General features: G+C 49.0%; 2 protein-coding genes across 21 annotated transcripts in view; one reads left to right on the forward strand and one right to left on the reverse strand.

The window, feature by feature from the left end:
• The first annotated feature begins 59 nt into the window (after nucleotides 1–59).
• Map1a (microtubule associated protein 1A) lies at nucleotides 60–21,310 on the forward strand. Of its 4 annotated transcripts, XM_046460663.2 has the most exons (7): nucleotides 60–314; nucleotides 1,416–1,517; nucleotides 10,210–10,292; nucleotides 10,544–10,684; nucleotides 10,910–19,211; nucleotides 19,360–19,580; nucleotides 19,776–21,310. In XM_046460663.2, the coding sequence occupies exons 1-7, from the start codon at nucleotides 77–79 to the stop codon at nucleotides 19,929–19,931; spliced, it is 9,243 nt and encodes a 3,080-aa protein (XP_046316619.2). In that variant the 5' UTR covers nucleotides 60–76; the 3' UTR covers nucleotides 19,932–21,310. The 4 variants fall into 4 exon arrangements, with proteins under 4 accessions (XP_046316619.2, XP_058440718.1, XP_058440719.1 ...); XM_058584735.1 differs by lacking the exon at nucleotides 1,416–1,517; XM_058584736.1 differs by lacking the exon at nucleotides 19,360–19,580 and having other exon boundaries at nucleotides 19,776–19,946.
• A 1,220-nt stretch (nucleotides 21,311–22,530) lies between these two features.
• Nucleotides 22,531–25,591, reverse strand: part of Ppip5k1 (diphosphoinositol pentakisphosphate kinase 1) — a 44,379-nt gene continuing 41,318 nt past the window's right edge. For 11 of the 17 annotated variants that reach the window (XM_046460684.2, XM_046460670.2, XM_058584748.1 and 8 more), the window contains one exon: nucleotides 22,532–24,231. In XM_046460684.2, coding sequence (XP_046316640.1) covers nucleotides 23,426–24,231 — 806 coding nt within the window. In that variant the 3' untranslated portion in view covers nucleotides 22,532–23,425. Of the gene's footprint in view, nucleotides 24,232–25,591 lie in introns of all 17 variants that reach the window. The other 6 variants (XM_058584755.1, XM_058584752.1, XM_058584751.1 and 3 more) reach the window with 2 other exon arrangements.

Consider the following 25,591-nt stretch of genomic DNA (forward strand, 5'->3'; position numbering starts at 1 on the left):
TGCCGCTGGCCTTTAAGAACCGCGCTCAGTCTGTCTGCAGCGGACGCTGCCGGCAAAGCACTCCTCCGGAGTTTCCATGGAGACCGAGGCCCGGCCGGCGCGGCCTCGCGGCGTTGCCATGGAGACAACTCCGGGGCTGGAGCTCCGAAGCTCGGGCTCACCGCTGTCTCAGAACCCTGCGGAGCGGCTGTGCGAGACCGAAGCCGCGGTGGCGGCGGCACGCTGGGACCTGAGAAAACACTCTTTGCTCATCGTGATCGGCGATATCGGTACAGAGAGCCAGCTGAGGGCCGTGCGGGCCCACCTTGAACAAGGTGAGCTGCTGTCCTGGCTGTGCCTGCAGCACCTCCACCCTTGCTTCTCCTCCATCTGCATTCATCTCCCATTACGCACGTCTGCATTCTCCATCCCATTCCGCACTTCCAGAGACACGCGCCCCTGTCACCTGCATCGTCCATGACTGTGTCTGTATCCTTCCAAGCTGCTAACATCTTGCTTCCCCATCCTTTCCTCACACCCGGTGCTACTCCGCAATCTCCTTGAGTAGGGGGAACTCTGTGCAGGCCCTGAAGCCCCTCTGGTCACACCACACCCCTCTCCCTCAGTGTCCTGAAAGTCCTCACCATTCCCTGTAAAGTCCATGTCCCTACCTTCAGTTTCTTCTTTAGGTCCCTGAACCGCACAGGGAAGTTTCTGAACGCGGCGTACAAATGTCAAATCTCTGAATGACAGCAGCCAACGTGAGAGTGACCTTCGGGACCATCAGCTCTTCAGTCCTCACCTCCCTCTCCTGTGCCTGTGGCGCAGTGCTGCGGAGCCACCTGCGGGTGGAAGCTAGCCGCCTAGGGGTGGAGGAAAGGAGAGGGGCATAGAAAGATAGAAGGGAGAATCTAGAATCTGATTAAGATGTAAAGACCAGGAAGGCAGTCCACAGTATAGGTCCTTTAGGATCTACTTTTACCAGAACTGGGCAATCTTTCTAGAAAATTGCTACCTATAAATTCATTAATGACGGAGTTTAATCTAAACTCTGTCCTCCTCTGGCACTGGCAAGAAAAGGTGCAGGTTAGGAGATAGACAAAGATACTAATCATCCTTCTTAGAGATAGCTGATCATGGCAGCTGTCCTGATCCCCTCTTTTCCTTCCCCTTATGTGAGATTGAAAGTGCTTCCTGCAGTCCTACCCACTAACTCTATCTAGAACCCTCTGGGGCTGGGGATGTGGCTCAAGCGGTAGAGCGCTCGCCTGGCATGCGTGCGGCCTGGGTTTGATCCTCAGCACCACATACAAACAAAGATGTTGTGTCCGCCGAAAAACTAAAAAATAAATATTAAAATTCTCTCTCTCTCTCCCTCTCTCTCACTCTCTCTTTAAAAAAAAAATAGAACCCTCTTTGTTTCTTTTCTCTCACAGGGATTCTCTCCTGGAACATTGACTTATCATCCTTTGACTTGAACCAACAGTTGAGACTCTTCATTACCCGGCACCTAGCTCACTTCTCCTCAGAGGTCAAAGGTTAGGACTAGTGTCATTTGTCTCAGTGCTTTGGGTGAGGGTTGGTCACAGAAACGCAGAGGTCCAGTCTCCCTGGCATAACTGGAATTGTGGGAGGCGTGGGGCAGGGGAGAAGGGAGGATTCCTGATGGAAAAGTCGAAGGTCTCCATAGCTATTTCCACATACCCAGTGTACTTTGCAGACACAGGGTATGATAGTAGAAGGAACCTGGAGAACATAATTTCTCCAAAAAGAGAATTGTTTGTGGACAGCTGTTGCCATGTTGAGGTATTCATTTTGACTGATCGATCAACTCTCGTGCAAAAATCCACTCTTTTCATTTGTGTTCCCCTTTCTGCATACCCCTTTCTGCATCCCTGCTTCCCTTTACAGACACCCCATAATGTCCCACTCACCTTCCCAGACTCTTGCTTAGCAAAATCTACTCTCCAGGATTCAGGGTTTCTACATCTGCCTTTGGCCTAACCAACAGATCTCCAGAGTAGGCAGAATCCTGGTGCCAAAGGCTAATAAGAACCATCAAATCCAAGATGGAAAGATGGGTTCTCCTGGATTTATTGTTACAGGAGCCAGTTACAGTGTGAGATTTGGACTGAAATCACCTTACAGAAGGTGATTTCTCATTCTGCTGGGTCTGAGAAATGAGTTTGATTTGAGAAAATATTTTAAGAACCATCATTCCATGACAGAAGGGGAGATTACAGAAAGTCTTACATCCTGTTATAAAAGTACCAGGTATCTAATCATCTTATTGGTAAATTTTGAAAGCTTGACCACGTAGCTTTATAAAATATAAAATCCATGCCACCAAGTAACTGAATTCACGTATAGATAATTCTCAGTTCTCTAAGGTAGATAGTCACCTCTCTTCTTCCTGCTCTTTCTCTTAACTGTCAGAAATGTTTTTGTTGTGTCTTGATCACTAACTGCTCTAGAGATGCTGCTGAAAAGGTTAATATGACTAAAGCTCCATTACCTTAGGAATATCTGCAGCAATTCAAAAATGTGAGGCTGTCATCTTCCTGATGTTATTGGCTTCCTGTAAAGCTAGCCATAGCCATTTACTCTTTTGATACCACCTTCTATTTATTTGTTTATGAGAGGTTGGAACTATTTTTTTTTTGGTATCGAGGATTGAACTCAGGGGCACTCAACCACTGAGCTACATACCCATCCCTATTTTGTATTTTATTTAGAGACAGGGCCTCACTGAGTTGCTTTGCACCTCATTTTTGCTGAAGCTGGCTTTGAATTTGCAATCCTCCTGCCTCAGCCTCCCCAGCCACTGGGATTACAGGCGTGCATCACTGCACTCTGTGAGAGGCTGGAACGCTTAATTAAAATGTTTGGTAATGAATAAAGCAAAGCAGAACTTACAATGACTGAATCCAAAATGACCTTTCCTACCTCCTCAGTTTCACGGGAATGAGAACTGTGCAGTTCCTGTCACCCCATGTCAGAAGGACTACAGCTTATTTGTCCCTATCTTGAAATTCTTAATGATCTTTTAAAAAGGGGCCCCACATTTACATTTGTCACTGAGACTACTTTCTATTTAAAGTTATTCATGTCATGGCTTCCTCCATTTTTCCCTGATGACTAGGAATCAACCGTTTTACCACTTAGTACTCCTAGAAGCATTAGTACAAGGTGATAAAGGGATGAAAGAGGATGAAATTTTTTTAAAAATTTGTAGTTGTATATGGACAGAATGCCTTTATTTTATTTGTTTTTATTTTTATGTGGTGTTGAGGATTGAACCCAATGCCTCACGCATGTTAGGCAAGCACTCTGCCACTGAGCTACAACCCCAGCGCAAGAGGATGAAATTAATGACTAAATTTAAGTTTGGAGATTACCTGCTGATATTAATAATTCACACAGAATTCTCTTACCTTGTCCCTTTGGCCACAGAGACTTGAAAGTAAGCTATTTTCTGGAATGAAAAGAAATGATCAGAACTTAAATCAAAGTTCTTAGGCACTTTTGCAGATTAAGATGAAGGGATCTTGGGAAGAGGCTTACAGGGAGCTGTATAATTATTCTCAATCACAGATAGAGAAACACTTACTAGACCTTTTCAATCAAAGAGTTTTGCTATGGTGTCCTCCAGGGGCTTATGATCATTCATTATCAGGGCTTACTTTAGCATATTGATATTTTTTAGGTTTGGACATTTTCACAGTGGCCTGTCTGTTTCCCTGGAGAATAGTGGAGAATTTCCTGGAAAAAACCCTACAGAGCTCAAGACAGCCACAGCCACAGCCCCACCCCTGCTGGCTCCTCTTTCAGCTGTCCCCACAAACAACAGTCAGCTCAGAGCAGCTGCAGACACTGCCCCTCCCTTCAGCCTCATGTGAGTGAGGAGGCAAAGGACAATTGCTAGTGCCTTATGACTTGACCCTTTTCTGCCTACCTCACAGACTGGACCACCATTTCTATCACCATCTCTAACCTGGGCCAAAATGATGAGAAAGGGGACAAAAAATGTATCCTACAGTGATGACAGGAAGAGTGCAATTATTCCTAGGCACCACCCCCTCCACATTTATCCACCCACACACAGAAATGAGGGACCTTCTGAAGGATAGCCAGTGGCCCAGCTCCTTCTAGTGGTCAAGCCTGGTAAAAGTTTTCAAGGGCAGCTTTTGCATCAAGTAGTCACCAGCTGTGACTTGGGGCTTTCCTTTATAACTCTGGCAAAAATATCTGCAGCTTCTAAGCATTTTAACACAAACCTAGAAACTGTTAGAACAATGGAAAATAACTTTGGGCCTGGGGATGTAGCTTAGTGATAGAGCATCTGCTTGGCATGTACAAGACCCTGGGTTCAATCCCCAACATTTCGAAAAACGAAAAATGGAAAAGAAAGAAGAAAAGAAAGAGAGAAAAACTGAATTTAAATAATACTATGATAATTTTACTGAGCACCTATAGAAAAGGGAGGATTGGCTGGGTGTGGTGGTACCTGCCTACAATCCCAGCATCTCTAGGATCACAAGATTATGGCCAGCTTCAAAAACTTAGCAAGACCCTCAGCAACTTAGTAAGACCCTGTTTCAAAAGAAAATATAAAGGCCTGGGGATGTAGCTCATCGGTAGAGCACCCCAGGGTTCAATCCCCAGTACACACACACACACACACACACATACACACACACGAAAGAAAAAGAAAAAAAGGAGGATTGATATTTAAGGACTAAAAAACAGCCTGAGGAACCCATTTGAGATCTTCTGTTTGACTCTCTGTTATCATCGGTGTGCTCAGAAAGGATAGTTCGGTTACTCCTGCTAACAAGAAAGCTATCCTGAATTAAGACAACAGCTAATTGGTCCCTGGAACTAGGGTCCATGTTGCTGTCTGAAATGGGAAAACAGGAACATGAATAGAACCTTAAGTTTCATTCTTCAGAGCATCTCCAGTCCTGGCTTAACCTGGAAACTTGGGGTAGTCCAGGATTCATCTGGTCTGAAATTCTGATTTAGGATTTCCCTGATCACCTAAGTGACTTTTTGCAGACTTCCAGTGGCAAGTTTACATTGCAAGTTTAAGATTTCAGGAACACAGCACTTTTCATCTTTTATGCTAGTCAATCCTTACAGAATTATTAAAGGATGGTACTAAGATTATATTCATTTTATAGTTCAGGAAGCAAGCTCTGAGAGAAATAAAGTAGCTTGTTTAAAAGCATGATTAGTAATGGTGGAGTTGGGTCTCAAATCTAGGGACTCTGATCTTACTTTGTGCCTGAGCTCTAGCCTGTCTCTCTTCTTTGGCATCTCATCATTGCATTGCAGCAGAAACTAGGGACACAGCAGGTTGAGGGTTGGTTGTTGTGGGTGGCTGTTCAGAGGGTGAGGGCTGAAGGAAAGCTCTGCTATGAGTTGGACCTGTGCCCAGGGTGTGGCCCTTGGGAATGGCAGCTAAGAACAAGGGTGGGCTCCACATTGGGTTGGGAAATATTATTTTGTTCTCAAGTCAAATGTCTACTCAAGTTTCCCTCCTAACACTCCAGAGAGCCCTAGAAAGCAGAAAAGAGATAGAAGGCTCAGGTAGGAGGAAATAAGAACTATGAAGCTGCAGAAGGGAGGTATTTCCCTTTTGTGATGCTCTGAACTTAGTCTGGTTTGCATTGTGTACCTCTGCAGATGGCCTCTTCTTTCCTAATGGGGCTGTTGCCATGTTGCTGCTTAGCATCCCCGGATCTGAGCAAGGATTCCTCCCGCCTCCCCCCCCCCAGGAGTACTGGTGACTCAGCTCCTCTTCTCTGACTGCAGTTGAGGGGGGGGGATGCTGAAAGCAGAGACTATTTTGGCTTCTCTGACCTTCAAAAGCAGTCTTGGCAGCCAGGGGCAAGGGTGGGGCCGTTGCTGTGGTGTGGGTGGGTGAAAGTCTCTGTGCCAAGGTCTTAGGAGCTGGCCAGGACTGGGGAGGGTTAATGAGGAGAGGGCAGGGTGTGAGAGCCTAAGCATCACTGTTGGAAGTCAATGGCAGAGCTCTTCAGATCCTTCTGAAATACTTTAGTATATCTAAGACAGAGGTAGAGACTAAGGGACACAGGGTCAACAATAGAAGGATCAAGATAATGTAAGACATAGACATCAAAGAGATACAAAATGGTACAGAGAAAAGAAGGGTATAGAGACCCAATCACCTTAGAAAATTATTAAATTTTTTTCTTAATCCAAACAGTACTTTATATTACATTAATAATTGGCATATAATAAGAAAACCTTGCTTGAGCTGGTGGTCCTTAGTCCTTGTTAATTCCTTCTCTGAAAGCAGAAATCTCCCTGCCCCTTCAGAGATGCTTCCTTATGTCTAATGACTCAAGAATCCCAAGGATCAGGGCCTTTGTGGTTGCTCTGTTGTGTTGCATTGGCACAGACTTGTGCCTCAGGGTCCCTGTGCCCCACCCCAACAGGCTAGGAAACATATCCACTCCAGAATTTCAAACCACCCTTCACCCTAAAACAAACTAATTTCTGCTCTCTCTTGTGTCTATAGCTGTGGTTCAAAAGAAAGTTTAGCTCAGCATATCTCCCATCCCCCACCTACCCCTCATGTTGGGGCCCCCAGCCTCTTTGTCTCCTGCTCCTACAGGGACTGAAGTTCATTCCCTGGGTCCATCTAAGAGAAGAGGCAGCAGACGGTTTCTAAGAGAAAGGGGAGGGCCCATGTGGCCCGGGTCTTCTATATCCCTGCTCTGTGTTCTAGCAAATAGGGCTTTGGTCTTTAGGCTGATGCTGAAAAGGTATTTCTTAACTAAGCAGGGTTGGGCAAGAAGAATACTATGGGCCATAGGATGTCACCCTGGCTCTTTAAACTGTTAGACAACTCCTCAGCCCACTACAGCCAAACTGAAGCAATGGAGCACTGACATTGTGAAGGGAAAGAAACAGTTAAGTCTCTAGTGCCTCGTCACAGACCAGCCCCTCTTCCCCGCCCTGGCGCCGCCCTCCCCTTCTAGCGCCCCCCCCACCCCCACTCCCACCCCAAGTGCCGCAGACTCTTCCCTGAAGCTGCTTGCTGAGGCTGGAGCTGCCGCCTCCATGAGGGGCTCCCTTCCACACCCCAGGGTAAGAACCAAACCGATGGGCTTGCAATGGCAGAGAAGTGAGGGTGCTGTGATAGGGAGATGGGATGGGGGTAACAGAAAGGGAGCTGGTACCTGGCAATCTGGTGCATCTTGAACTAGCCCAGCGGGTTGGGCAAGCTGGGGGAATGGAAAGAGAGGATGAACACGGGGGTCATCCTGGACCCAGAAGCAGGCAGAGGCGACCAGGGGCTGTGACAGTTCACCTCTGCAGCTGGGCGGGGGTGGGAGACATCAGTCCTGGGGCAGCAGCAGAGGGTGGTGCCACTGGCTCTGCCTGGCAGCTCAGGGTGCTGGAGGGTTTTGGGGGCTGTCTTTGGTGAGAGGCAGAAGAATCTGAAAAAAGGGGTGTTATGGGAATGCACCTAATGGGAGGGTTCCTGGGTGTCAACTGCTGGATTGCTTAGCTGCTCCTATGCTGAGGGTGAATGGGGTAGCGAGTTTTTGCCAAGTAAGGGAAGGTGGGGAACACTATGGAAAAGAAGGGAGAAAAGGGTCATTAAGACGTGGCACATGCCTCCTCACAGACCAACCGGTTTGCAAAGGGTTCCCCCTACCCCATACCCTGTGGGCCGCTTTGAGACTGGGGCTTTAACCCCCACCACCACCTTTGTGGCCCCTCTGAGGCCACTTCAGAGATTGAGAGCGCTGCCTCCCCAGCAGCTGCCCTGCATTCCCGGTACTTTCTACCCCTCAGGTTCCCTGTCTCAGCCCCACCCCCACCTCATCTCTGCTTTTCTTCCCAAGATGGGGGCTCTTGAACAGGGGAGCCAGTTTCTTCTCCCTCTCTTCGTTCCCCCCCACCCCAACCCCCCATGCAGAAGCAGCCAAGAAAATGACTTGTCATGCTGGGGTGGGGGGTGGGGGCGGAGCTGGAGGCTGAGCTCAGTGCGCACACTCACACACACTGCGGCAAACTGCAGCTGCCGGATCACCCCCCCCCCTTCCCTTCTGCCTCACTGCGGAGACACCTGCCCTCCTGTCTGCTCAGCCTCCACACCCGCAGCCCACCCTGCACCCCGGTACCGGCCAAGTGAAGTGCCCCTGCCTCAAAATAATCCTCTCCAAAGAAAAAGGAAAAAAAAAAATAGTCGGTTCCCTTCAGTGGGAGAGCTGGGATGTAGAAGAGAGAAATAGGCTTTCCCCCAGACCTGAAAAAGAGGGGAAAAGGATATAAACCATGGAGCTGACAGTCAGAGTCACTCCCCAGGGGTACAGTGAGGAATAGTCTTGTGTTAAGATAGGAACTGGATCAGAAAGGACTTGTGGTTATAAACTGGGGACTGTGGAGCTGTATGGAATAGTGGTAAAAAGAAAATCAGTTTGCACCATAGTTATTTCTCTTTTTGCCCCTTCTAGCTCAAAAACGTGACCTTGTTTGTTTGGGGAGTCATTGTTCTTCTAAATCTAAATTACTTGAGGCTGGCAGCTTGCTGTACCTTGATATCTTGACCTGCCCAAACCTTGCTTCTGCCTGCTCAGAGATGGCTCTGTCCTCTGAACTGACCTCAGAGTTTCCCTCAAATCCCAAGTTTATAGAAGAGAATCCTTGAACTCCTTTGGGCCCAACACACCCCGTATGGGATTTGGTCTTCTGGCACCAATCATGGTTTATTTCCCCTGCAGTTGTATTTATAGCCCTGTGCTGCCAGATCTTCCTGATCCTAGCATTATTTCTCTTCCTCTTAACAAAGGCCTTGGCCCCAGGCTCCTCTTGTCTGAGCCCAGAAAGAAAAGAGTTGGGTCACAGAAGAGGGTCTAGGAAGCAGATTATGAGCTCTCCCACAAGTGTCCTCCAGACAGCCCACTTCCCAGGCCATCTGTTGGATTCTCTGCTTGTAAGGTTAACTCCACTGTGACTGTAATTGGGAAGAGGGTGGGGGAGAAAGGGTGGAAGCTGGGAACAGTAGCATCCTTCTTAGTATTGGTCCAACCTGCTACTTCCTTTGCTTCATTGCTTGGTGTTTCATGTGATCCTGGAGAAGGGCAGTTAATAGGGGATATGGGGATGTTTTTTCTTTCTCCATGGTTTGGGGAACACCTGAATCTCTCCTTCCTTATTTGTGTCTTTCTTTATTTCTTTTCTTTTTTTGGTATTATTGAATACAGGGATGCTTTACCACTGAGCTACATCCCCAATCCTTTTTTATTTTTTATTTTGAGACAGGGTCTTGCTATGTTGCTTAGGGCCTCGCTAAGTTGCTAAGACTGGAATGGAACTTGCAATGCTTCTGCCTCTGAGTTGCTGGGATTACAGAGGTGTACCACCACACCCAGCATTTACGTGTTTCTTGTTTGTGAACCCCTCGCTCCCCATCTGCATGGCAGAAAGGCCCATAGGAGAGGGGCGAGGATGAGAGGAGAAACTATTCACAAGGAATGGGTTGTACGATAGTGAACCAGGCCTCTCTGGAACCTAGAGACATGAAGGTGAGGTGGAAAAAGAAGCTGTGAAAACTTTGGGCATGGGAACAAAATGATTGTACTCGCGTGTGAGTGCAGGTTTGGCTGGCTCTAGAGAACAGAACCTTAAGTTAGATCCTGTATTCACTTTGAATTGTAAAACCCCAAGAGCTGAGATAGCACTTGTTTCTCTGTCTTCTGGAATAGGAGCTCTGGCTTTGGATAGGAGGTTGAAAAAGAGGACTAGGAGTCTGTACACTCCACAGAAACTCCCATGTTCTTATTTCTAGACACTCTGCTGGCATGAAAGCCCAGGGCAAAGGCAAGCTAGCAAGGAGAAAGCTAGTAAGGATCATCATCCCAAGAGACCTCTATCCAGCTGAGCCCTCCCTCCCCAGGCAGCACCAGGAGCTTGGTGCTCCAGAGGGACAAAAGCTTCTTGTCAACTGTCTGAGTTTCAGGCAGAAGGGTGGGGACTTGGGCAGCAGAGGGTGTGGCGGATGAAGGGAGGGAGAAGACAGTCAGTATGGGAGAGGGGAGATGGAAACCCTGAAAGGGAAAGACTGGAGCAGCCAGTTCCTAGACCTTATTTAACTGTATACGAGGCAGCAGAGTCAAGGGATAACCAGGCTTCTCTCTTTCCCCTAAGCCCCATTTTCTGATTGTGCATTCTACCCTTTCCTGCTCTCAGGCCAGAGGACCCTCTGCCACCAGAGTGAGATCCTAGAGACCATCATCCTGGTAAACCCCAGTGCAGACAGCATCAGCTCTGAGGTAAGGCCAGGGCCTGTGACTTGCCAAGAGGACTGCTGCAAGTGATGTCATCCACCCTTTCCAATGCCACTACTTTAAGCCAAGAATCCTCTGTCCGTCATCTAAGCTGACTTACAATATCCTGCCCTACTCTGAAGGTGTTGTAGGGGACAATGCTGGCATGTCCTTGCAGTACTGGATGGAGGCAAGAATATTCAGTGCTTTCCACTGTGTTCCCCACATCGGTGACTACTCCCCTCCTTCCATTCCAGGTTCACCATCTCCTTAGTAGCCCATCGGCTCACAAACTACTGATCTTGAGTGGGCAAAATTTAGAGCCTGGGGGAGACCTCATCCTTCAGAGTGGTACCTACTCCTATGAAAATTTTGCACAGGTCCTTCACAACCCAGAGGTAAGTTTCATGTCTGAGTATTGAGGAAGAAGGGGATAAGGGACAGGATTTGAATTGTGGGGAGGAATCCAAGAAAGGGAAAGTCTCATATTGCCTTTCTATTAGGAGTACTGACAGAAAGGTAGGATTTCACTTTTGGAGAGAGCTGAAGATTAAGGAATTAAATATGAGTCAGGCTAAGACAAACCCAGTGATCTGATCAGCTTCTATTTCCCATTCCTCTAGATTGCCCAATTGCTCAGCAATAGAGACCCTGGAATCCAGGCCTTCCTCACTGTGTCCTGCTTAGGGGAGGGTGATTGGAGCCACCTGGGACTGTCCAGTTCCCAAGAGACCCTGCATCTCCGGCTAAACCCTGAACCCATACTACCCACCATGGATGGTGTGGCTGAATTCTCCGAGTACGTTTCTGAGACTGTGGATGTGCCATCCCCCTTTGACCTGCTTGAACCCCCCACTTCAGGGGGCTTCCTCAAACTCTCCAAGCCTTGCTGCTATATCTTCCCAGGTGGCCGAGGGGACTCTGCCCTCTTTGCTGTCAATGGTTTCAACATTCTGGTAGATGGCGGTTCTGATCGCAAGTCCTGCTTCTGGAAGCTGGTGCGCCACCTGGACCGCATTGACTCAGTGTTGCTCACTCACATTGGGGCAGACAACCTGCCAGGCATCAATGGACTCCTGCAGCGCAAAGTGGCAGAACTAGAGGAGGAGCAGTCCCAGGGCTCCAGCAGCTACAGTGATTGGGTGAAAAACCTCATCTCCCCTGAGCTTGGAGTTGTCTTTTTCAACGTGCCCGATAAGCTGCGGCTGCCTGATGCCTCCCGGAAGGCCAAGCGCAGCATTGAGGAGGCCTGCCTCACTCTTCAGCACCTAAACCGCTTGGGCATCCAGGCCGAGCCTCTGTACCGTGTGGTCAGCAACACTATTGAGCCACTGACCCTTTTCCACAAAATGGGTGTGGGCCGACTGGACATGTATGTTCTCAACCCTGTCAAGGACAGCAAGGAAATGCAGTTTCTCATGCAAAAGTGGGCAGGCAATAGTAAAGCCAAGACAGGCATTGTGTTGGCCAATGGGAAAGAGGCTGAAATCTCAGTACCCTACTTGACCTCTATCACAGCTCTTGTGGTCTGGCTACCAGCCAACCCTACTGAGAAGATTGTACGTGTGCTTTTTCCAGGAAATGCTCCCCAGAACAAGATCTTGGAGGGCCTGGAAAAGCTTCGGCATCTGGACTTTCTGCGCTACCCTGTGGCCACACAGAAGGACCTGGCTGCTGGGGCTGTGCCTGCTAACCTGAAGCCTAGCAAAATCAAACAGCGGACTGACAGCAAAGAGAGCCTTAAAGCTGCTACCAAGACAGCTGTGAGCAAGCTGGCCAAACGGGAGGAAGTAGCAGAAGAGGGAGCCAAGGAGGCCCGCTCAGAGCTGGCCAAGGAGTTAGCCAAGACAGAGAAGAAGTCAAAAGAGCCATCTGAGAAGCCCCCAGAGAAGCCTGCCAAACCTGAGAGGGTGAGGACAGAGTCAAGTGAGGTACTGAAGGCAGAGAAGCGAAAGCTGATCAAGGACAAGGTAGGGAAGAAGCACCTTAAAGAAAAGATATCAAAGCTAGAAGAGAAAAAAGACAAGGAGAAAAAAGAGATCAAGAAGGAGAGGAAGGAGCTCAAGAAGGATGAAGGAAGGAAAGAAGAGAAAAAGGATGTCAAGAAGGAGGAGAAGAGGAAAGATACCAAACCTGAGGCAAAGAAAATTTCCAAACCAGACCTGAAGCCCTTTACCCCTGAGGTACGTAAGACCCTCTACAAAGCCAAGGCCCCTGGAAGAATCAAGATGGACAAGAGCCGGGCTTCCCGGGGGGAGAAGGAACTGTCTTCTGAGCCTCGGACACCCCCAGTGCAGAAGGGGACTGTACCACTCCCAAATGTCAGTGGACACAGGGAGATGGTCCTATCCTCACCAGAGGACCTCACACAGGACTTTGAGGAGATGAAACGTGAGGAGAGAGGTTTGCTGGCTGAACAAAGGGACATAGGACTAGGAGAGAAGCCACTCCCTGTAGATACTACAGAGGAGGGACCTCCAAGCACAGCTATAGAGGGAACACAACTCTCTGCCCCCAGGCTGGAACAAGAGGAGCAGGTAATGAAGGAGAAAGAAGTTATCTCAGACCTCCCTGAAGAACAAGGCAGCAAAGACAGAGGCCCAGACTCTGGGGCTGAAACAGAGGAAGAGAAAGATACCTGGGAGGAAAAGAAGCAGAGGGACACAGAGAAGCTTCCAGAGACAGCAGAAGCCAGAGAGGAAAATGAACCTGAGGCAAAGGAGGATGTGATAGAAAAGGCTGAGGTAGAAGAAATGGAGGAGGTGCACCCTTCAGATGAAGAAGAAGAGGAAGAGACAAAGGCTGTGGGTTTTTACCAAAAACATATGCAGGAAGCCTTGAAGGTAATCCCAAAGGGCAGGGAGGCTCTTGGGGGCCGGGAATTGGGACTCCAGGGAAAGGTGCCTGAAAGGGAGACCTCATCATTCCTAAGCAGCCTGGCCACCCCTGCAGGAGCAACTGAGCACGTCTCTTACATCCAGGATGAGACGATCCCTGGTTACTCAGAGACTGAGCAGACCATCTCAGATGAAGAGATCCATGATGAACCAGAGGAACGCCCAGCTCCACCCAGATTCCCTACAAGTACATATGACCTCCCTGGGCCTGAAGGTCCTGGTCCCTTTGAAGCCAGCCAGCCTGCTGATATTGCTGTTCCTGTCACCTCAAGCAAAGGCTATGGAGCACCAGAGACTGAACTCACCTACCCGCCCAACATGGTGGCTGCCCCTTTGGCTGAAGAGGAGCATGTATCTTCAGCCACTTCAATCACTGAGTGTGACAAGCTTTCTTCCTTTGCCACATCAGTGGCTGAGGACCAGTCCGTGGCCTCACTTACAGCTCCCCAGACAGAGGAAACAGGCAAAAGCTCCTTGCTACTTGATACAGTCACAAGCATCCCCTCCTCCCGCACTGAAGCTACTCAGGGCTTAGATTATGTGCCATCAGCAGGTACCATCTCACCCACTTCCTCCCTGGAAGAAGACAAGGGCTTCAAATCACCACCCTGTGAGGACTTCTCTGTGACTGGGGAGTCAGAGAGAAGAGGAGAGGTTGTAGGGAGAGGTTTGGCTGGGGAGAGAGTTGTGGAAGAGGAAGAGAAGAGGGCAAATGTAGAGATGTCTGAGAAACTTCACAGTCAATATGGAACTCCAGTGTTTGGTACTCCTGGACATACCTTACGTCCAGGGGAACCAGCCCTTGGAGAAATAGAGGAGCGGTGCCTCAGCCCAGATGATAGTACAGTGAAGATGGCTTCTCCTCCTCCATCTGGCCCACCCAGTGCCACCCATACACCCTTTCATCAGTCCCCGGTTGAAGATAAGTCTGAGCCCCAAGATTTTCAAGAAGATGACTCATGGGGGGACACTAAGCACACACCAGTTGTGGGCAAGGAAGATGCTGCCAAAGAGTCAGTCAAGCCAGGGCCTGAAGAGGGAACACTAGAGAAAGAGGAAAAGGTGCCTCCTCCCAAGAGCCCACAGGCCCAGGAAGCACCTGCCAGCATTGTTGGGATACATACCGGCTGCACCATTCAGCTATTGCCAGAACAGGACAAAGCAATAGTCTTTGAAACCATAGAGGCAGGAGAGACTATGGAGGCAGGAATTGGGCTTCCAGGCCCAATTTTGGGAACAGAAGCCATTCCCAGAGAATTGAGGACATCACTCCAAGAACCTGGTGAACCTCAGAAAGATGAGACACTCCTAATTCCTGATCAAAGCCTTTCCCCTGAAGATGCAGAGTCTCTGTCTGTCCTCAGTGTAGTCTCTCCAGATACCGCCAAACAAGAGCCTACTCCCAGATCTCCCTGTGGTCTGACAGAGAAGCACTTACATAAAGATCTTTGGCCAGAGTTTTCTCCAGAAGGCACACAATCACCTTCTCTGTCAGAAGAGAGTCCTAGCAAGGAGACCTCTCTGGATATCTCTTCAAAGCAGCTCTCTCCAGAAAGCCTTGGCACCCTCCAGTTTGGAGAACTAAGCCTTGAAAAGGATGAAAAGGGGCCTCTAATGCAGGTTGATGACACCTCTTACCATCTAGCTCCTGTATCTGTTCCAGAGCCCAATGTAGCCACAGTGTCACCTCCCACAGATGGGACCACTGTATATTCTTCACAGATACATATCACAGATGAGAGCCCTGACAGAAAATTACCTGCCAGCTCCTTCTCTCACTCTACACTGTCAGGGGATGGAAAGCACTCACCTGGGGTAATCACGAGCCCCAGTGAACATCTAACATCTGATAACTCCCTCACCAAGAGTCCTGAGTCTTTGCCAAGTCCTGCCATGGAAGACATTGCCATGGAGTGGGAAGGTAAGGTTCTGGGGTTGAAAGACAGAACCCCAGAGCAGGAAGACAAAGAACCCGAGCCAAAGGATGAAATCCTACATCAAAAGGACAGAATTCTGCACCAGAAAGATATTGTTGTAGAGCAAAGGGATACAACCATGCATCAAAAAGGTGAGACTTTGGAAGAAAAGGTTAAGGCTTTGGGACAGCAGGATAAGGATTTGGAACAAAAAGGCAAAGACATAGGCCAAAAGGATACATGGCTAGAGCAGAAGACAAAAGACAAAGTCTTAGAACAACAAGATGAGCTCCTGGAACAGAAGGACAAGATCCCAGGAGAAAAAGACAAGGTCACAGCCCTGGAACAAAAGGACATAGCACTAGAACAGAAGGACAAGGCCACAGAATCAAAAGATAAAGAAAAAAAACATAGTGACTTAGAACAAAAAGACAAAGTCCTGGAACAGAAGGACCAAACACTTGAATCAAAAGACAAGGAACAAAAAGACAAGATCTTGGAACAAAAAGACAAGATTGGAGAAGAGAAAGACAAAGCCGTAGAACAAAGAGTGCAAGATTCTGAACATAAAGATAAGGTTCCAGAAGACAAAGTCCCTGAAACAAAGGGCAAAGCCCTAGAACAGACAGACAGAATTCTTGAACAGAAAGACAAGACCCAGGAACAGGATAAGGCCTTAGAAAAGAAAGATCAGTCCTTAGAACAAAAATATTGGGCCTTAGGAAAGAAGGATGAAGCCCTGGAACAAGACAGTAAGGTTGCTGAACAGAAAGATAAGGCTTTGGAAGAAAAGGACAAAACTCAGGGACAGGAAAGCTTCATTCAGGAGGATAAAACCATGAAACCAAAGGAGACAACAGTAGAAGAAAAATCTCCAGAAAAGGTCAGAGCTGCAGAACAGAAGGGAGGAACTCTGCTGGAGAAGACCAAAGCTCTGGGACTGGAAGAGAGTCCAGTTCAGGAGGAACAGGGCCAAGAGCAGGAAGACAGGTACTGGGAGGAGCAGGGTATGGTCCGGGAGTGGCAAGAAACACCTCCAATCAGAGAGGAGCCAGTTGGAAAACAGAAAGATCCTGTACCAGTGTGGAAGGACACATCTCCTGAGCAGGAAGTCAGGTATTGGAGGGACAGAGATGTGACACTCGAACAGGATGCATACTGGAGACAGCTGAGCTGTGAGAGGAAGGTCTGGTTCCCTCACGAACTGGATGGCCAGGGTGTCCGCCCACGGTACACCCAGGAACGAGAGAGCACTTTCCTCGATGAGGGACCAGATGAACAGGAAGTATCCCCTCTGCAGCAGACGCCCCGGAGTCCCTGGGCCTCAGATTTCAAGGATTTCCAGGAGACTTCACCACAAAAAGGGCTGGAAGTGGAGCGCTGGCTTGCCGAGTCACCAGTTGGGCTGCCACCAGAGGAAGAGGACAAGCTGACCCGCTCTCCCTTTGAGATCATCTCCCCTCCAACCTCTCCACCTGAAATGGTTGGACAGCGGGTTCCTTCAGCCCCAGGACAAGAAAGTCCTATTCCAGAGACTAAGCCCATGCCCCCCATGAGGAATGAACCCACCACCCCCTCATGGTTGGCTGACATCCCACCGTGGGTGCCTAAGGATAGACCCCTTCCCCCTGCACCCCTCTCCCCAGCTCCAGCTCCTCCTACACCTGCTCCAGAGCCACACACTCCTGCACCCTTCTCCTGGGGCACAGCTGAGTATGACAGTGTAGTGGCTGCAGTGCAGGAGGGGGCAGCTGAGTTGGAAGGAGGACCATACTCCCCCCTAGGGAAGGACTACCGCAAGGCTGAAGGGGAAAGGGAAGGGGAAAGTGGAGCTGGGGCTCCTGAAAGCAGCCCCTGTAGCTCAAAGGTCCCAGAGGCCAGTGAGAGCCATGCCACCAGGGATACTGAACAGACTGAGCCAGAACAAAGGGAGCCCACACCCTATCCTGATGAGAGAAGCTTTCAGTATGCAGACATCTATGAGCAGATGATGCTTACTGGACTTGGCCCTGCATGCCCCACTAGGGAGCCTCCACTTGGTGCAGCTGGGGATTGGCCCCCACGCCTCTCAACCAAAGAGGAAGCTGCTGGCCGAGACACGTCTGCAGAGAAGGAGCTTTCTTCTCCTGTCTCACCCAAGAACCTCCAATCTGACACTTCAAGCTTTAGCTATGCAGCCCTGGCAGGTCCCACTGTGCCCCCCAGGCAGGAGCCTGAGCTAGGGCTTAGTGTGGAGCCCAGCCTCGTTCCACCTGCAGTGCCCCCCCGTGTCCCTATACCCCTCAGCAAAGGCCCAAGCCCTCCTCTCAATGGTAACATTCTAACCTGTAGACCAGATAGGAGGACCCCGTCCCCCAAAGAATCAGTCCAGGGTCACTGGGATGACAGCACTAGTGACTCAGAGCTGGAGAAGGGGGCTCGGGAACAGCCAGAAAAAGAGACTCAGTCCCCAAGTCCCCCTCGTCCCACCCCTGCAGGGCCCTCCACATTGTGGCCTGAAACTCAGACACATACCAGCCCTTCCATGGACTCACACCTGGGTCCTGCCCGACCCAGCCTGGACTTCCCTGCTTCAGCCTTTGGTTTTTCTTCATTGCAGCCTGCTCCCCCTCAGCTGCCCTCTCCAGCTGAACCCCGCTCTGCACCCTGTGGCTCTCTCGCCTTCTCTGGGGACCGAGCTCTGGCTCTGGCTCCAGGACCCCCAGCCAGAACCCAGCATGATGAATACTTGGAAGTGACCAAGGCCCCCAGCCTGGACTCCTCTCTGCCCCAGCTCCCATCACCCAGCTCTCCTGGAGCCCCTCTCCTCTCCAGTCTGCCACGACCTGCCTCGCCAGCCTTGTCTGAAGGCTCCTCCTCTGAGGCTACCACACCTGTGATTTCAAGTGTGGCTGAGCGCTTCCCTTCAGGCCTGGAAGCTGCAGAACAGGGGTCAGGAGAGCTGGACCCAGGAATGGAGCCAGCTGCCCACAGCCTCTGGGACCTCACTCCTCTGAGCCCAGCACCCCCAGCTTCACTGGAGTTGGCCCCGGCTCCAGCTCCAAGCTTGGCTAGAGACATGGATGATGGCACCCTGCCCTGCCGCCTAGAGTGCTCAGGGGAAGCCACCAAGAAGCTGAGCCCCTGCCAGGGTCCCACTGGGGATTGTGCAGCCAATGGCCCAACTGAAACCAGCCCGAATCCCCCAGGCCCTGCCACAGCCAAGACGGAAAAAGAAGAGGCTAAGGCCTGTCCTGCTTGGGAACGAGGGGCCTGGCCTGAGGGAGCTGAGAGAAGCTCTCGGCCTGACACACTGCTCTCTCCTGAGCAGCCCCTGTGTCCTGGAGAGGGTTCTGTTGGCTCACCCCACAGTGTCTCTTCTGAGGTTGAGGCTGGGCCTCAGGGATGTGCTGCCGATCCCCGGCCACACCGTGGGGAGCTTTCCCCATCCTTCCTGAACCCCCCTCTGCCCCCATTCACAGATGACAGTGACCCTTCAACTGAAGAAGCTCGATTGCTAGGAAAAGTGGGGCGGCGCCGGGCTGGAGGTCCAGGGGCCACAGGGGGCCCATGCCCTGTGGCTGATGAGACACCCCCCACGTCAGCCAGTGACTCAGGCTCCTCACAGTCAGATTCTGATGTTCCACCAGAAACTGAGGAGTGTCCGTCCATCACAGCTGAGGCAGTGCTAGACTCAGATGAAGATGGGGACTTCTTACCTGTGGACAAAGCTGGGGGGGTCAGTGGAACTCACCATCCCAGACCTGGCCATGACCCACCCCCTGTTCCCCAGCCAGACCCCCACCCATCCCCTCCCCGCCCTGATGTGTGCATGGCTGACCCTGAGGGGCTCAGCTCAGAGTCTGGGAGGGTAGAGAGGCTTCGAGAAAAGGAGAAGGCTCAGGGGCGAGTAGGGCGCCGGGCCCCAGGCCGGGCCAAGCCAGCATCCCCGGCACGACGTCTGGATCTTCGGGGAAAACGTTCACCCACCCCTGGTAAAGGGCCTGTAGATCGTGCATCTCGGGCACCCCCCCGACCACGCAGCACTACAACCCAGGTCACCCCAGCAGAGGAAAAGGATGGACATAGCCCCATGTCCAAAGGCCTAGTCAATGGACTCAAGGCAGGACCAAGTGAGTATATCATGAAAAGAGGAAGGAGGAGATTGTGGGTTTGGGCTCCGTATGGGCTAGTCAAAGGCTCCAGCCATGGGAAAGAGGGGGAAGGTTGCCAAGAGGGTACTACTTTTCCTCTACAATATGTCCTGGCTTGTTTCTACAGTGACCTTAGGTTCCAAGGGTGGCTCTGGCTCCCCTGTATACGTGGATCTCGCCTATATACCAAATCATTGTAGTGGCAAGACTGCTGACCTTGATTTCTTCCGTCGAGTCCGTGCATCCTACTATGTGGTCAGTGGGAATGACCCTGCCAATGGCGAGCCAAGCCGGGCTGTGCTGGATGCCCTGCTGGAGGGCAAGGCTCAGTGGGGGGAGAATCTTCAGGTGAGTAGCAAGAGATGCCAAGGAAGTATTCTGTTCAAAGCTTCTTAGAGGCAATAGCAGAACATAGTCCCTATTCATAAAACAACATGGTCCTTTCTTGGGCAGCAGGCTACTTCTGAGACCATCAGGTGCCCCTACCTCTCACCTACCTTCCCTTCATGATCTCACATCAGGTATGTCTTGTCTCCCTCCTAGGTGACTCTGATCCCCACTCATGACACGGAGGTGACTCGTGAGTGGTACCAGCAGACTCATGAGCAGCAGCAGCAACTGAACGTCTTGGTCCTGGCTAGTAGCAGCACTGTGGTCATGCAGGATGAGTCCTTCCCAGCCTGCAAGATTGAGTTCTGAAAGAACCTCCCTCCCTTACCCAGGATCCACTCCCCCAGCTCCTTTAGAGAATGGCTACTGCTGTGTCCTTTGGGGATGTGGGAGATGGAGCTGGGGGGTGGGCAGTGTCTTGCTGTGGGGACTTGGTCTGGGCTAAATGGGAGGTATTATCCCTTCCCTTCATTAATTTCTGAGAGGGGTCTTAAAACCAAAGGTAACAGGGATAGTATGAGGGAGGGCAAAAAATTAGGATAAGAGGTCACCCCATGCCTGAGAACCCTGGAGTGGTACCCTCTCCTAGCACTGCCAAGTTTGGTATTGGATGGGGAGTGAGGATGGGTCTCAGCAACCTCCTCCCTCATGGAGGGAGATTATATCCCCAATCCCAGGGGCCTCCTTATCTCTATTTATTTAGCATCCCTGGAAGGATTTCCATTAGTAATTTATGTGGGGATAGGATACTATCAGTGAGGTGCCCACAGCTGCACCCTTTCCTCCATCTTCCATTCCTTTTGCTGCCAAGGTCTGAGTTCTAGCAGGGGTCTTAGGGTACACCACTGCTACACTGTCCTACTGCTTCTTCAGTATCTGAATGTCTCAATCCAAAACTTGAAGCTCTTTAGACCAACAGACTGGTGAGAGGAGAAAGGAACTTATCTCCCAGTCCCTGCTTCATACCATTCACATCCTAGGGCTGTACCCAGACCAGGCCTATAAGGCAGCACAAAAGGGCAAGGAGAGCCCCAGTCCCAATCCCAATTCTTCCAAACTCCCTGACCCTTTGAAGTTTTCAGTCACCCCATTCTAATTATCCTGACACCTTCACATCCTCTGCTTGGCTTCTCTGCATGTGGTCATCTGCTGTGGCCTGGTGTGTAATGGGTTAAAAATAAGCCACTGCCTGACATCCCAACATTTGACACCCCAGCCATGTGTGACTCCCCCAACATTTCACTATGCCATTCTGCAGCTGAAATGGGAACACTGGCTGCCTCTCCAAACCCAAAGTCTTGGAAAGAGGATCTGGAAGGTGGAGACCAAGCCAGCGGACTTGGGGGACAAAGGGAGGAAGGAAAGAGGGAGATGAAACTGAGCTATAGCTTAACTCCTACAGAGTGAAGTGAAAATACCACCCCAGGAGAGGACCTCACCCCAAGCAAGCCAGTGAGCAGCCCCGTCAGACTACTGCTGGACTGAGAAATCCAGACGCTGATAGTCATTGGGGCTCACCTTCTCTGCCAAGTGACTGAGAAACCAAAATGAGCCCACCTTGTGTTCTTCCTAGCTCCCACCCTCTCCGTGCTGCTGTGCTCTGCTCCTCCCTGCACTTTTCCTGCTATAGTTCCCAGCTGCTGTAACAGAGCTGCCTCCAAGTCTAACAATAAATCAAGTTCATTGCAGATGGTGTAGTACTGCTTAGGCTTTTTTGGACTCCACACATTGCTGAGTTTCTGGGCCCTGGCTTCTACCTCTCTGCTTCAACCAGCATTGTCATTTATCTTGGAAGACTCCTTTTATTACTGGAAGCAGTTCCACGACCCAGAGGGAGCCAGAGAACATAGTCAGGGTGGGTGAAGGGAGAAATAGTATGGGAGCCAGCATAATTTCTGAAAATGGAAAAGAATGCCTGAGTATGGGGAATAGGAGTGTAAGGTGAGAACATACATTTGGTTTGGGGGATGGAAGAGGGGTAGGATGCCTCCTGGGAATGGGATCTGTATTCCAGGGGGTCAACAGCAGAGGACCATTTTAAATGGATAGAGAAATAGCAAACGGGTAAGGAGTTGAGGGGCCCTATGAGATCCAGAGCCTATTGAGGTTGGAAATGCCCCCTCATTGTATAGTCACTGTGACTATTCCCCCAGAAAAGTAAAGACCCTGGAGTTCTCCACTTTTGTATTTATAGTACTCATGTAGTAAAAAGTTAAGTCCCTCCCCAAAACCCTTTATAGGGAGGGGGATATTGTAGTCCTCTTTGTGTTCTGGGTTCTCCCAATGTAAAGATGTCAGTGGGAAAGAGAAGGGACATGGCCTCTTTATATCAAGTCCTCCTGACATTCATTCCAAGTCATCAGAATGAAAAATTAAACGAAGACTCCAAGGGTCAAGTACCCTCTGGTGCTTCTCAACACAAATCTCCACTCCCACTACCCAGCAGTCTATTCATTAAAGACATTTGAGATGGTGGGCTGACTGCTCCAGGGACCTTCTGGGATGCCAGAGCTCTACATTTTTATGGCCCATTGTTGCTAAACTGTAATGGCTTTTGACTGATTCCGATTCAGTCACAGACACAGATTAACTAACAGTCATCTTCATTCTTAAATTCACAAAGTCATCACCACCACCATCACCATTTTCGTTCTTTCATATTTATTGAGCACTCATAATGTTCCGGCCCCCAACTCCAATGACTGCATTACCCTTCCTACCCACCCCCACTCCCATCCCCAGATCTTTGGGAAAAGCTTTATAATCACATGTGTTCTAAAGATACATGATATGAGGACAAACTTCTTGGGGACCCTGGAGTGTTTGGTCTTTGGCCAGTCTGTCCCTGGCAAACTACAGAAATATAAATATAAATATAAATATATATATATATATATATATATATATATATATATATATATATATAAAATCTTTGCTCATGTCTGTACAATATTGATCTCTGTTAATTGCTTAAAATAGAACCTGATTCTCTACTACAGCATCTCCTAAGCCAAATAGCCCCACAACAAAAGGAGGCCCAGCTTCACAGATTGGCCAAAACTCCTCCAGAGCATTTTAAGTAGTTACTCTGAAGTTGCACAGCAGTCTAATACCTATTTTTTCCTAAAATAATTGCCCAGAGGAGGAGAACTGTGGTACAGGGATCACTTGGAGATGATATGGAAATACCTATAAGCCCAGTCTGAAGAATAGTGGCCATGACAATGTTTGGGAAAGGAACTCTATTTTCCAGACATTTCAGATGGCCATCCAGGGCCCACCTGAGATTAAAAGACTAGAGTCCCCCTGAATGCACATCTAATCTAAGGTACCTTAAGAAGTTGTGAACCCCTGAATGCACATCTGGTCTAAGGTACCTTGAAAAAGTTTTGAATATTTCCCCAGAAAAGAAAAGACCCTGGAGTCCCCCATTTTGCATTTCCTGTCCACAGTGGTGTCTTCAGCAGTTAACAATCTGAGATTTCCTGGGATAATCAGAGTAGGTTAGGTAACGATAGACCAGCCTATCCCAAGGAAATCATATTCAAGTCTAATGGCTAAGTGAGAAGCCAGTGGCTGCTTTGAACATGAAACTAGCTCCTCCCCAAGCTCAGCCCTGGCACAGGCATGCTTCATGCCAAGAGGACTGCATCCTCAGGCACCTTTGTTGTGAGCCAAGGCCTCACTCTGATCAGTGAGTTAGCCAACACAAAAAGTTTCTGACTCAAATAGCTGGTATAATGTGACACCAATAATGAGAAAATGATCAATTACATGTTGCTGGTGGAAGGAATGAATGCTGGTCATGGGCTAGAGACTGGCTTTAGATCACTAGACAGACACTGCATTTGGGGAGCATCCTCTCTAGGCAGCTGATCAATCACCTCAGGGACCACCCAAGATTGCTGACTAACCTCCTCAGGGATCTCCTGGGCCTGCAAATCAGTCTCCCCCGGGAGATCCTGACATGGCTTATCAACCTCAGGGATGTCTTGAGACAAAAGATTGATTGCAAAAGCCTCCTGGGCCAACTTGGCAACCTCTACAGAGAACTCCTGGCATGGCTGGCTGATCTCTTCAGGGATCTCTTGGATTGGCCTGCCAACTTCCTCAAGGGTTTCCTGGACCAGGCCGCCAACCTCCACAGAAATCCCCCAACACGGCTGGCTCACATCATCATGGTTCTTGTGGCAAAGCTGGCAAACTTCCTTAGAGTCTTTCTGGCATAGTTTGCTGGCCTTCTGGCATGGTGGGCATGTGTGGGTAAGAGTATCTTGGTTCTTCTGGCATGGCTGGCTGATATCAGGGATCACCTGGCATGGCTGGCTGACCTTCTCAACAACTTCCTGGCCTCTTGGCTGGCTGGTTCCCACAGGTGGCTCCTGTGGGGACTGGTGTAGTTCAGAAAGCTCTTGTTGCCCTTCAATGGGGAACTCTTGTAGTATTTCATTTCCATGCATCTCCTGGAACAGCCCAAGGCCTTGACTTTCTTCCATCACATGTGCATTTAGAGAGGTTTGATCACTGAAGCCAAAATGGGAGTTGCCATCCACTGCAGTAGGGGAGGAGGGACCAGCACTGGACACAGTGCTGGAAGGGCCACTGCTGTCTACAAAGCAAAGTCAGGAGAACAAGTGAGACAAGCTAGAAGAGTAAGCTCTATCTTATGCATAGTTCAAATGCTAGAATGGATGGCCTGTGCTGCTTGCGATCTGGGGAAAGAGGAACTGAATTCCAAATTCAATAGATACTAAATTTGCCCAGTTCAGGAATTGTCACCCTGGTCTAATGGTTACTATATGAATAGCACTAAGGTTCCTCTAAGACTTCAGGAGAAAATAATGAGGGCTATTTCATCTGGTTCTTTCACAAATATACTCTCATCTTAACTCTAAATTCCTATGGCTCCTCATTCTCACTTTAGATGCATATGTACATGTTAGCCTAATGGTTCATAATTAGTTTTACATATCAAAATTGTGAAAAAAATTTTAAAAACAAATTTCCAGTTTCTATCTCCAGAGATTCTAATTTAGTTTTGTATAAAGGCATGGGTGAGGGAAGCAGGGAGGATGAGGATAATATCATTTTGTTGAAACACTCCCAGTTGAATCTGATGTATATCTTTTGTTAAGAATCATTCTTTAAAGTATTCAATATATTTCTGAAGCACAGCACATCATTGTTTATATTCCAAGAGATACGTAAGCAAAAAAGAATGTAGAAAAAAATTGTAAATCAGAACCATAGGAAAGAAATGGTTTACCCAAAGATGAAAGACTGCTGCAGAATCTTCAAATGGAAGAAGTTTTTAATTAGCCTTTCTGAGGGTCACTGGCCCCCTTGAGGCTCTAAGGAAGGTAATGAATTATATTTCAGGAAAATGGACGTATGCAAATGTTCACATTCGTCTTTACATATGATTCCTGGAGTTCACAGTCTCTACTCTGAAACCCATCCCTGGAACCAAGGTTAAGATGCTCTAAGCCTTGGAATATGCAATTTTACAGGTCTGCACATATCATATATACAGAAAGCATAAAAACTAATTTTCTAGATCCTGACAATAGTATAATGAAGATCTTCAATCACACTATGGGATAATTCCAACCCCAATCTCTACTTCTTCTTTCACCGCTAATAGGAGACTACTAACCTATTTTCTTTTTGTAAATACTGTACTTATTGAGGGTATTTTATATATTCAAATGCCATGATAGATTCTGGAAAAAAGGAGACCGGGATATAGCATAATCAAAGAGAAGCTGGGAAAGTTGGAAAACCTGAGTCTGCAAAGGCTCAATCAGGCATTGAATTTAAAATATGCTAGCTATTCCTTTTCTGTAAAGGAATAGAGAAGGAATGCTTCAAGTAGAAAAAAGGAGGAACATGATTTGGGGCCAGCAAGATATGCAACCTATTTATGGTACAGACAGAGCACAAAGGAGAAGTTTAGCAATGAAAGTCTG

Source organism: Marmota monax, unplaced genomic scaffold (assembly GCF_021218885.2).
Source record: "Marmota monax isolate L192 unplaced genomic scaffold, Marmota_monax_Labrador192_F-V1.1 WCK01_AAM20220418_F8-fsc00001, whole genome shotgun sequence".
Classification (NCBI taxonomy): domain Eukaryota; kingdom Metazoa; phylum Chordata; class Mammalia; order Rodentia; family Sciuridae; genus Marmota; species Marmota monax.